At 42.3% G+C, this 13,205-nt stretch overlaps 1 protein-coding gene across 2 annotated transcripts in view; it reads right to left on the bottom strand.

Annotated features, from left to right (window-relative positions):
* The window catches only part of LOC117369382 (probable serine/threonine-protein kinase DDB_G0284251), a 62,581-nt gene that overhangs the window by 24,886 nt on the left and 24,490 nt on the right, over nucleotides 1-13,205 (bottom strand). The window contains exon 5 of one of the 2 annotated variants that reach the window (XM_033963865.1): nucleotides 774-4,324. The exons of the other annotated variant lie outside the window; for it this stretch is intronic. Coding sequence (XP_033819756.1) covers nucleotides 3,812-4,324 — 513 coding nt within the window. The 3' untranslated portion in view covers nucleotides 774-3,811. Of the gene's footprint in view, nucleotides 1-773; nucleotides 4,325-13,205 lie in introns of those variants that run through there. 2 annotated transcript variants of the gene reach the window in all.

The following is a 13,205-nucleotide window of genomic DNA, read 5'->3' on the forward strand; positions in this document are numbered from 1 at the left end:
CTTCCTCCATCACAATTTTTTCGCTGGCTCCAGCTTACTCATTCTATTAAAAAGGATATACTAGTATGACCCAAGCATTACTATCAGGCTTAAGAACATAAGAATTGCCGCTGCTGGGTCAGACCAGTGGTCCATCGTGTCCAGCAGACCGCTCACGTGGCGGCCCTTAGGTCAAAGACCAGTGCCCTAACCAAGACTAGCCTTACCTGCGTACGTTCTGGTTCAGCAGGAACTTGTCTAACTTTGTCTTGAATCCCTGGAGGGTGTTTTCCCCTATAACAGCCTCCAGAAGAGCGTTCCAGTTTTCTACCACTCTCTGGGTGAAGAAGAACTTCCTTACGTTTGTACGGAATCAATTCCCTTTTAACTTTAGAGAGTGCACTCTCGTTCTCTCTACCTTGGAGAGGGTGAACAACCTGTCTTTATCTACTAAATCTATTCCCTTCATTATCTTGAATGTTTCGATCATGTCCCCTTTTTTCAAGTGAGAAGAGGCCCAATTTCTCTAATCTCTCACTGTACGGCAACTCCTCCAGTCCCTTAACCATTTTAGTCACTCTTCTCTAGACCCTTTCGAGTAGTCTGTGTCCTTCTTCATGTACGGCGACCAGTGCTGGACGCAGTATTCCAGATAAGGGTGTACCATGGACTGGTACAGCGGCATGATAACCTTCTCCAATCTGTTCGTGATCCCTTTCTTAATCATTCCTAGCATTCTGTTCACCCTTTTCGCCACTGCCACGCATTGCGTGGATGGCTTCATTGACTTGTCAACCAGTACTAAGTCTCTTTCATGGGGGGGGGGGGTCTTCAAGTACTGCACTGGACATCCTGTATTCGTGTATAAGATTTTTGTTACCGACATGCATCCCTCATTTTTCTCTCTGTGATAGAATTACTTTCAAATGACACAAAGCTTCTCATTGGTACAAGTTATTTCAGCATCACAAATTCTCAACTGACTTTCCATTGAGAGAGGTGTGGCACAAAGAGTTAAACTTGACATTTACTGATGACATATGGAATGAGTCTTGCTTATCCATCACCAGGGTACTGCACTCTTCCTCTATGATACAAACGGCCTACTTTGTTATGAATAGAGCTTTATGGACATCGCACAGGCTTGCTAAACTTGGGTCTCTATATCAGGATAAATGCTGGTCTTGCAACATTAGTGTGGCCTCGCTTAAACATATGTTTTTTTTTACTGCGCTATGCTGTAGAAATTCTGGGTTCAAGTATGGAAGACAGTGGGATTAGTTTTGAATATACATCAACCGTTATCTTTTGCTATTGTTTTGTTTGGAGCTGGAGCGCTTCAGTGCTCCATTACCACACCTCAAGCTCTATTACTACGTGGATTAATCATAGTAGCACTTAAAGCAATACTATCAAATTGGAAGACACTAGCTTGGTGGGCTGATGCTTCCATTATTGTTAAATATGAACGTATTTATGCTGAAAAGTTTGGATCTTTGACCAAATTTCATGAGATATGGGACCCCATAATGGAGTTTTGTGCCGCATGGCTAAATTGATCTGTTCATTATTTCACTTGATACCACCTCTTATAGCTCCACCATATGATTGCTTATCAGCCTTGATTGGCCATTAACTGTTTTATTGCGGTTTATTTTGTGTATATTAGTGATGTATTGTACACAACATAACTCACGTTGGCATATTTACCATTTTCTCTAACTGATGCTTCTTTACCATGCCATATTGAATATATTTGATGATATTGGTTATCTCTCTATTGCTCAGACATTGGATATTTGCCTTATTCCTGCTATTGATGTTGTTTCTGTTTGTTTTTCATTACCTGACATTTTGTAATTTGTTGATAAATGCCAATACAATGATCACTTTACGGGAGTCAAATCAAGGAGAAAAGACAAGGAAACCGCACATAATGCGCCGGTGTACATGTCATGACAATTACAGGCTGCCAGCTGAGAATGTGGATTTCAGCAGCTGAGCCATCCACCCTACAGTCCTTTGCTGGCTCCCTCAGATTATTTTCTGCTCCGGGTTTTGATAAAATCTCTCTGTGGACAGCAGTTTTCAAGCGATAAAGCCATCAAGGAAGCTGTGATGTCCTGGTTTGAAGGTCAAATGGAAGATTTTTTTTCAAAGGGGTTAAATACATTGCAGAAAAAGTAGATGAAGTGTATGGAGCTATCAAGGAAATATTGTTTTATTTTTCAGTAAACTCTTCTTTCATACTGAGGTAAATAGATTATTGAACGCCCCTCGTAGAGCTTAGTAATTGTGTGTTTGTGTTTGTCCACATGATCCCATTTTTCAGTTCCTACTGGCTTATGTACTACTACTACTACTTATTATTTCTATAGCGCTATCAGACGCATGCAATGCTATACATTAAACACTCAAGAGCTGGTCTCTGCTCAAAAGAGCTTACAATCTAATTAAGACAGGCACACAGGACAAAAGGTGAATCTATTCATACTATTCATAGCACTCAAAATCAGAATAGATATTAAGAGGAAGCATTCCTAGCCTGATTCACTGGGGAAAGATTTCTAACATAACTTAATGTTTCTCTTTTTTTGCCAAGGACTCCATCCCTGCTAAACCTAGTTAGTTTTTAATGGTGGATGGGATTAGGTAAGATTCCTGCCATCTGGACAGTATGAGGATTCTTCCCACAAAAAGCAATTTCTGGATTGATTAAGTGAAGGTAGACTTAAAATAAATCTGTATTTTAACATCTCCTTCATGACTTAATTTATCATCTGCATAGCTTCATCAGTGGGGATGGGATTAAAATATGTGTTCTCAGTTTTCTATTGCTGGCATCCACAACAATTGAGATTAGAGAACATGGGGTAGCAAGCTTTGATTTTCACATCCTATCCCATGATAGATACATTAAATTACCAAAGAGAAATAAATTGGGGATTTAAGCAAAGAGTTTTACATGAAAGCAAGTTCTAAAAAACAAGAGATGACATTGACAGGGTTGGACTTGCCAAGGGGGTACAATCAGGAGCAACAACATTTCTTTATTGAAATACTGGTGAATGCACAGAGCAAACCCTTGGAGGACTGGAGGGGGGAGGGGGGGGAGATCACTAAAAGACTACCAAAATTTAGCAAAGCATAGAATAAGCAGAGTGGAAGGTAGGGAGTGGAACCCAAAACAGCAAGGGGATAATCTCATTGGATGGAGAACCTGCATGGAAAGATGATGATTAAACAGAGAAAGGACCCAAGTATTGGATTAGGTATTGGTCTTGTATGAGTTAAAGTTGAAGAGGAGAAGTCCTAAAATATTCTATCCTCAGAGATGATAGCAGATTATTCTGGTAGCAGATTTTTGAGCAGCTGCTTGGGATTGAAGGATAATGCTGGGAAAGAAGTGGAGAACTTGACAGTCTGAGTGAAAAATAAGATGAGGGTGGAGTTGATATTGGGTGGAGGAAATTTGTATTTTCATTTATCCAAAGCAGGATTTCAACTGAGCATGCTGGAGGAACCAATTTGATATTTCTGTTGTCATTGGCTATCTTACATCCTTCTCCAACATCTATCACTGCTATTACAATAAATCCTATGTTTTATTTGCTTAATTTCATTCCTAGTAACTGGCAGGTGATAATGTGTCACTATTTTCAACTCCGTCTCCTGCCTTTATGAGTGACAACTAAATGTTGGATCTTAGTTAGGAGTTTTTTTTGTTCATCACACTTATTTTTTTTCCCCAGCTTGTCCCCTGTTCTCCCTCCCTTTCTCCTCACTATCTTCTCAAAGTCACTCATGCATATACAAGTTATTTGAAATGTAACTATGGTTTATGTACTGTAGCAGCACCTGCAACAGAGACAACTGCACCCACTAAAGCAACAGGAGCTGCACCAAGTGCTGCAGCACCCGCAAAAAGGAATGCACCTCCTACCATACATGCAACTGAAAAGACGTTGGTGGAAGAAACAATAGAAGTAACTCCATGAATGCTTTGTATGACATCACTCATGTGCACCCTCTGTTTTTTGTTCCCATGCAGCATTCTACATATGGGCTCTGCAAACCCTTTGCCTGAAAGCAATTTCTTCACATTGTGTGGGACGCATTCATCAGTTGAGAGGCGTCTTCCCAGGATGAGCTCAGCCATGATCTTCCCCATGGCCCAGACGTCTGATCTTCTAGAACGTATCAATCCCTGTTGAACCTCTGGGGCATAGTAGGCCTTATTTCCAAGGTTTCTGCCACTGGTGATCTCTCTACCACTTGCAGTGTAATCAATGAATTTAGTCAATCCAAAATCAATTAGCACAGCCCGGTTTGTGCGAGCCTCAATCTATAAAATAGGAAATCCAAAATTATAGTTTTTTTTAAAAAACAATACAATAAAAGAATACATATCCCTACAGTTGAATTGACTTTAAATTTGAAAGCCTGCTCATAGATGTAGGCACTGGAGAATGACAAGGGAAACCCGCCAAAATGGAGAGAGAAAAAACTGGTCACTGTGGGTACGGGTCTTGGAGCAGTGAATGGCCTTGACCCAAAATAAAGTATCTGCCGCATTGCTTCCCTTCCCACCTCTCCTAGTCAGCAGCCCTCCTCACGATCGCAACACTTGCTCTGTCCCGCCGGCGGCAAAAAACCCCATAAAAACAACCCATCCGGGTTTCTCTTCCCCTTGTTGGGCCATCTTCCTCCCTTCCCATCACCTTTGCAGGTGCTCTTCACTTTCTAGGTGTCCGAACGTGGTAACCATTCTCACAAGTCCCGCACGACTGCCCCAAAGCTTCTCCTCTGACACACTTCCTGTTTCTGCCTGGGTGGCTTGCATCAGAGGAGAAGCTTTGGGGCAGTTGCGCGGGACTTGTGAGAACATTGCTGCGTCCGGACACCTGAGAAAGTGAAGAGTGCTTGCGAAAGTGAGGGGTAGGGTAGGGAGGAAGGTGGCCCAATGAAGGAAAGAGATTGAGTGGCGCCAAAGGGAAGTGGAGGGAGAGGGGGGAAGGGTAACAGATGCTGAAGGAAAGTGAGGAGGGGAGAGAGGGAGGAGCAGATGCTGGATGGAAGTGGGGAGGGGTGAGAGAGGGGAGCAGACACTTAAATTGGAGAGAGAGGGAGCAGATGCTAAAAGAAAGTGGGGAGGAGCGAAAGAGGAGCAGATGCTGGATGGAACGGGAGAGAGAGAGGGGAACAGACACTGGATAGGTGAGGATAGAGAGGGGAACAGACTCTGGAAAGAAGTGAAGAGAAGAGAGAGCACATACTGGATGGAAGGAGGGGATAAAAAAGAGCACATGCTGGATCGGGGAAAGAGGACAGATTTAGTGAGATACTGGAAGGGGTGAGGGAAAGAGGTGGCAAGCTGTAGGTATACACAATGAAAAGGAAATTGAGGACTGGAAAGTAAGTAGACAAGAGGTAGAGAACAAATTGAGAGGGAAGAGCAGAAAAGAAAAAGAAGGGAGAGGAGAGAGAGATACCGGAGCATTGGGGGAGGGAGAGGAGATGGATACCAGATCTGAAGGAAGAAAAGGAGGAGAGATATGCTAAAAACCATCTGGAGGAGAAGTGAGAGATAGAAGTGAAGAAGACAGAGATGCTAGACCATGGGGGTAGCAGAGGGAAAAAGATGGGTGCCAGACCAATGAGGGTGGGGGTGGGGATGAGATGGAAGGGAGAGGCAAACAGTTTCTGGTTGAGGCATAGAAATAGAGCAGATGCCATATGGAAGAGGCACAGAGAAGGCAAATAGTGGATGGAAGGAAGAGAATGATGAGATGAGGAAAGCAGAAACCAGACAACAAAGGTAGAAAAAAATTTCTTTTTCTTTTTTGCTCTAGGATAAAGTAGTATTGTAGCTGTGTTGATAAACATTTATAAAACAAAGCCCTGCCAGCTGAAGTTCAGCAGCCAGAGCTCTGATTTATAAAATGACAATTGTACAGAATGTTGTTTCTTTTTATACTTTATTAAAATAAGTTTTTATTATTAACAAGTTTATTAACTTTTTAATATACCGACCATCAACAGGTATCTGGCCGGTTTACAATAAAATTATAAAGAGAGAAAAGAGTCATAAATATAAAAAGCAGATGGGTGAACATCAAAAACATAACTTGACTAACATGAAAGTGAGGATAAGAGGGAAAGGAGGGGGAAAGTTACATGTTTTGGAGAAGAAAGGGAGAAAGTGGGAATGGGGGAAAACATATTGGATAGGGTCGCTTTTTTAAAGCGGTTGGTTAAATAAATTGGAACCAGCTGAGTGAAGGAGAGAAGAAAAAGAAAAAAAAAAAAAAAAAAGAAGGGAAATAGAGAAGAAGAAGAAAAGAAAAGGAAGGTAGCTTTAAGGACAGGCAAAAGCGTCACGAAATAAGAACGTCTTCAAGTTAGTCTTGAATTTATCTAGATATTGTTCTTCTCTAAGTTGTTGTGGTAGGGCATTCCATAACGTTGGGGCGACTACTGTAAAATTTATTTTCCGGGTATAATGGAACTCTTTTACGGAAGGAATTCGTAGAAGTTTTTGGTCTGTTGACCTCAAAGTACGTGAGGAACATTGGGGGAGTAGATACAGAGCGAATCATAAAACAAGGGCATAAAGAAGTAGCAACCAGACACAGAACAATACATACACTCACACAAGCAGAAAGAACCAGTAAAGTAAAAAGCACTTCCAAAAGGACAGACACCAATGGAAGCAGAGGGAATCCAGAAGATGAGCTTTCCAGTGTTCTGCACTGTCTGTCATATGTATGACTACCTCCCCTCGGGGAGACAGTCGTATGTATGCGGTCGGTGTCAGGAGCTGGAAAGCTTGAAGAAAGAAGTCAAGCAACTGAAGGACAAGATACAGGAACTGGAAGGACTTCACATCACAGAGGACCCAAACAGGTCAGCTGAGATCTTCATGAGAGAGAGACACATAGAGGAAGAAGTCAGGGAGCTCGAGGACTTCATTGAGGAAGCCTACAGGAGACGGGTGCAAGAGAACGAACTTCAGAATGCAGATGAAGTTACACCAACACCAGCATGGAAGGTAGAACAAGCAGATGACCTCATAGAAGACACCTTCAGAGGAACACCACATGATAGGGAGAACAGGGCTAGTCGATGCCCAGGTGAGGAAGCAGTGAAGCACCCTGAAGACATTGATTTGAGACCGAAAAGAAACCTAAAGAAGGGAAAGTCAGTGATCCTAGTGGGTGACTCGATCCTGAGACATGTGGACAGCCACATAGCAGGAGGGAGAGAGGATCGACTGGTGACCTGCCTTCCAGGAGCAAGAACCAAGGACATCGTGGACAAAATTGGAAGGATCCTGGAAGGAGCGGAGACGGAGGAGACCACAGTAATGATCCACATCGGGACGAACGATGTCAGCAGGAAAGACTACAGGAGAAGCACGCTGATAGAACAGTTCAAGACTCTGGGAATGAAGCTGAAGATGAGGACTCAGAAGATAGCGTTCTCAGAGATCCTACCGGTACCGAGGGCAGATGTGAAAAGACAGGAGGAACTACAATCAATCAATGGGTGGATGAGGAAATGGTGTGAAGAAGAAGGATTCCACTTCGTGAGGAACTGGACAACGTTCTGGGGCAAGAGCAAGCTCTACAGGAGAGATGGACTACATCTGAGCGCGGCGGGATCAAGACTTCTAGCGAACAACGTCAAGAGAGGAATAGAACAGGCTTTAAACTAAGAAGAAGGGGAAAGCCGACAGTTGACCAAGCGTCGATGATTCGGAAGACGGTATCCCGTGAAGATACCGAGGGGAAAAAAGGCTGGGAAGAAACAATGGACAAATCACAGGAGTTGACAAACCCAGAAGAGGAGGTTATAAGGATTGTAACAACAGGGAAGAAACTAAAAAACGAAACACAGGGAAAGGAAATAAAGACAAGGATATACAAGGATCTAAAGTGCATATATACAAATGCAAGGAGCCTAAGAAACAAAATGGGGGAATTAGAAGCCATGACCAATGCAGAGGACATAGATATCATTGGAGTCTCTGAAACATGGTGGAAGGAAGAAAACAAATGGGATACAGCACTGCCGGGGTACAAGCTCTATCGCCAGGACAGGTCAGGACAAAAAGGAGGTGGAATAGCCCTTTACATAAAAGAAAGCATACAATCGACAAAAATGGACACAGCAGAAACGACCAACAAGCTAGAATCGCTATGGGTTAAAATACCTGGAAGGAAAGGGCTTGAAATAAAGATGGGCTTATACAATCGTCCGCCCGGGCAATCAGGAGATATTGATGAAGAATTGGAAGCCGAGATGAAGCGAGAATCCAAAAGCGGTAACGCGGTTATTATGGGAGACTTCAACTACCCCGGAATAGACTGGAGTCTTGGAAGCTCAAATTGCACTAGGGAGACAAAATTCTTAGAGGTTATACAAGATTGTTTCATGGAGCAGCTTGTCAGAGAACCGACGAGAGGAAATGCCACTCTGGATCTAATCCTAAATGGGCTAAGGGGACCTGCTAAAGAAGTAGAGGTAGTGGGACCGTTGGGAAACAGCGATCATAATGTGATCAAGTTCAAGGTTGAGGTAGGAATACCGAAAGGAAAGAGAACCATAGCGACAACTTTAAACTTCAGGAAAGGAAACTACGAAGCAATGAGGGAAATGGTAAGGAAGAAACTTAGGAACACTTCAAAAAAATGGCAAAAGGTAGAACTTGCCTGGTCTTTTCTCAAGAACACGGTGAGCGAGGCGCAAAATCTATATATCCCCAGATTCAGAAAGGGGTGCAAAAAGAGTCGAATAAAGGACGCGGCGTGGATAACCAAAACAGTGAAGGAAGCGATAGGCAATAAGAAAAATTCATTCAGGAAATGGAAAAAGGACAAAACTGAGGGGAACTGGAATGAGAACAGGAAGTATCAAAAAGAATGTCACCGAGTGGTTCGAAAAGCCAAAAGAGAGTATGAAGAGAGGCTAGCCAGGGAAGCAAAAAATTTCAAACCGTTCTTTAGATATGTTAAAGGGAAGCAACCGGCTAGGGAGGATGTGGGACCGCTGGACGATGGTGACAAGAAGGGAGTGGTGAAGGAGGAGAAAGAAGTGGCAGAAAGACTTAACGCGTTCTTTTCATCTGTATTTACAAACGAAGACACATCCAACATTCCGGAACCTGAACAATTCTTCAATGGAAATCAGGCAGAAAAATTAACAACCATGGAAGTGAGCCTTGAAGATGTACACAGGCAGATAGATAAATTAAAAACAGACAAATCCCCGGGTCCGGACGGAATCCATCCAAGGGTTCTGAAGGAATTAAAAGAGGAGATAGCAGAACTACTGCAGCAAATTTGCAATCTATCCCTGAAAACAGGCATGATCCCGGAGGACTGGAAGATAGCCAATGTTACGCCCATCTTTAAAAAGGGATCAAAAGGTGACCCAGGAAATTACAGACCGGTGAGTCTGACCTCGGTACCGGGGAAAATGGCAGAAACACTGATAAAAGAAAAAATTGATGAACATTTTGAAAAAAACGAATTGCTGATGACCAGCCAACACGGGTTCTGCAAGGGAAGATCATGCCTAACTAACTTATTGCACTTCTTCGAAGGAATTAACAAACGGATGGACAACGGAGACCCCATAGACATCATATATCTTGATTTCCAAAAAGCCTTTGACAAGGTGCCCCATGAACGCCTACTCCGGAAACTGAAGAACCATGGGGTGGAAGGAGATGTACATAAATGGATCAGAAGCTGGTTGGCGGGTAGGAGACAGAGGGTGGGAGTGAAGGGCCACTACTCGGACTGGAAAAAGGTCACGAGTGGGGTCCCACAGGGCTCAGTACTAGGGCCGCTGCTATTTAATGTATTCATAAATGATCTAGAAACAGGGACGAAGTGTGAGATAATAAAATTTGCAGATGACACTAAACTATTTAGTAGAGCTCGGACTAAAGAAGACTGTGAAAAACTGCAAAGGGACTTGAACAAACTAGAGGAATGGGCAACGAGATGGCAGATGAAGTTCAATGTTGAGAAATGTAAAGTATTACATGTGGGAAACAGAAACCCGAGGTACAACTATACAATGGGAGGGATGTTTTTAAATGAGAGTACTCAAGAAAGGGACCTGGGGGTGATAGTGGACTTGACAATGAAGCCGTCGGCACAGTGCGCAGCGGCTGCTAAGAAGGCAAATAGAATGCTAGGCATCATCAAAAAGGGCATTACAACCAGAACGAAAGAAGTTATCTTGCCATTGTATCGAGCGATGGTGCGTCCGCATCTGGAGTACTGCGTCCAATATTGGTCGCCGTACCTTAGGAAGGATATGGCGATACTCGAAAGGGTTCAGAGGAGAGCGACACGTCTGATAAAAGGGATGGAAAACCTTTCATACGCTGAGAGATTGGAAAAACTGGGACTTTTTACCCTGGAGAAGAGAAGACTTAGAGGGGATATGATAGAGACTTACAAGATCATGAAGGGCATAGAGAGAGTAGAGAGGGACAGATTCTTCACACTTTCAAAAAATAAAAGAACAAGAGGGCATTCAGAAAAGTTGAAAGGGGTCAGATTCAGAATGAATGCTAGGAAGTTCTTCTTTACCCAGCGTGTGGTGGACACCTGGAATGCGCTTCCAGAGGGCGTGATAGGGCAGAGTACGGTACTGGGGTTCAAGAGGGAATTGGACAACTTTCTCCTGGAAAAGGGAATAGAGGGGTATAGATAGAGGATTACTGCACAGGTCCTATACCTGTTGGACCACCGCGTGAGCGGACTGCTGGGCACGATGGACCTCAGGTCTGACCCAGTAGAGGCATTTCTTATGTTCTTATCAAGATATAGAGGCTGGTGTGAGAGTTTTATTTTGAAGGTGAGCAAAATGATTTTATAGGTTATACGATGTATGATGGGCAACCAATGTGCCTCTTTCAGAAGCGGGGTAACATGATCATATTTGCCTATTTTGTAAATGAGTTTTATTGCTGTATTTTGTATTAATTGTAAACGGCGGGTTTCTTTTTGTGGGAGGCCGTTATAAAGAGAATTACAATAGTCTAAGTGAGAAATAACAAGAGAGTGAACCAGAATTGTGATTGCCTCTATCCCTAGGATTGAAGTTAATGAACGGATAAGACGAAGTTTGAAAAAACAGATTCTTACTACTGAACTGATTTGATCATGGAATGTGAGATCCTCGTCGATAATGACTCCTAATAATTTTATTTTTGATTCCATTTGTATAGGAGTGGATTTGATAGAAATTTTGCCAGATAAAGATTCACTGTTTTTGATTGGGAGTAATAGGGCACAAGATTTATCAATGTTGAGAGAGAGTTTATTTGTATAGAGCCAGTCATTTACAGTATCCAGTTTATTGTTTATGTCTGTTATATCTGAAGTATTTGAGGTGTTGATTGGGTGGAGTAGTTGTATGTCATCAGCATAGGCGAAGATTGTGAATCCAATAGATTGTGCTAGCGTAAGAAGAGGAGACAGAAAGATGTTGAAAAGTAGTGGAGATAGAATAGATCCTTGTGGAACACCATAGGTTGGTGCTATAGGTTGAGAGGTTTCATTCTTTACGTGAACTTTAAAGCTACGTTCATTAAAGTATGAAATGAACCATTGAAGAGTCGGGCCTGTAGTCGGGTCTTTAAGTCGATTAATAAGAAGAGAGTGGTCAATAGTGTCGAAGGCTGCGGACAGGTCAAGGGAAATAAGAAGAACTGATTTTTGGTGTTCATGATAGTAATGAATAGTTGAAGTAAGGCCTAGCAGTGACAGTTCAGTAGAGTGTGAAGAACGAAAACCTGTTTGGCATGGATGAAGGGCATGGGTGTTTTCAATAAATTCTGTAAGTTGAGTGTGAATGATTTTTTCCGTTAGTTTAGAGATTAAGGGTAGGTTAGCAATAGGGCGGTAATTTGCTGGCTGAGAAGGGTCTAAGTTGTGCTGTTTCAATTTTGGGATAACGAGTGCTGTTTTCCAAGCAGTAGGTACTAGGTGGTCAGAAAGAGACTTAGAAACCATTTCCCAGATGAATGGGCCGAAAAAGGAAAAAAAAAATTTAAGAAGTGAAGGGGGAATACTCTCCATAAGATTGTTGGAGGTATTTAAGGATTGTAAGATAAGGAGAAGATTAGCTAGAGAGGGCATTTTGAAATTTGAACAGGTGCTGAATGAGAGATGGGAAAATTAATCGGAAGTGTGGGAAAGAGAAGCAGAAGAGGAAGGTCCTAGATATGATCTAATGTTTTTGATTTTTGTATCGAAGAAAAGTGCCAGCTCATTGGCAGATGGTTGTGTAGTTGAGAGTGTGGATTTTTTTTTAGAGGATTTAGAGAGAGATTGAATTAGATTGAAAAGAGCTGAAGAATTACGGGTGGAGGAGATAAGTTTAGAATAGTATTCTTTCTTGGTTTGTTGTATGGCTGTTTTATAATGAGAGGCTTTTTCCTTGAACAGAATGAAAAAATTATTATGGCGTGTTTTGCGCCATTTATGTTCGACAGATCGAAGTTGTCGACGAAGGAGGGCAAGTTTATTGTTATACCAGGGTTGTTGTTTTTTTGAGTCTGATTTGAGATGAGTTTTTATTTCTTGTTGAGGTGCCAGGGAGTCCATTAGAGATTTTGTAGAGGTTTCCCAAAGAGAGAATTGTTTGTCAATAGGATGTGAGGAAAAGTCATTGAGGTTTAAATTGAAGGAGTTTTGGATAGAGGGAAGAGTTATTTTATTAATGTTCCGGGTGATATAGCGATTTTTTTATTGGGTATAGTAAGAGAGTTCAGGGAGGTCCAATTGCCAGTTAATTAAAGTGTGATCTGTCCAAGGCAGAGAATGAGATTGAAAGTTTTGAAAGAGGTGGCAGACAGAAGTTGGGCAGAAAATCATGTCAATGGTGTTACCAGCAGAATGGGTAGGCATTGAGATGAGAGGGGATAATGATAAGTCAGAAATTAATGTTAGGAGTTCTGAGGTGTTAGGGTGGTTGGGGATATTAACGTGGATATTAAAATCGCCAAGGATGATAGAGTCAGGATAAGAAATATTAAAGTCCGAAATAGTGGAGATAAGGGTAGAGAGCTAGGTTTTGGTTACTGGAGGAGGGAGGGATATGAGAAGAAAATTAAGAGAGGGGGAGTGTTTTATAGTGAATTGAAGGGATTCTACTGGAGCGTCTGAATAGGAGTTGGAGGTGTTGGGCTGGAGAGGAAT

The sequence above is a fragment of the Geotrypetes seraphini genome, chromosome 11 (assembly GCF_902459505.1).
Source record: "Geotrypetes seraphini chromosome 11, aGeoSer1.1, whole genome shotgun sequence".
Lineage (NCBI taxonomy): Eukaryota > Metazoa > Chordata > Amphibia > Gymnophiona > Dermophiidae > Geotrypetes > Geotrypetes seraphini.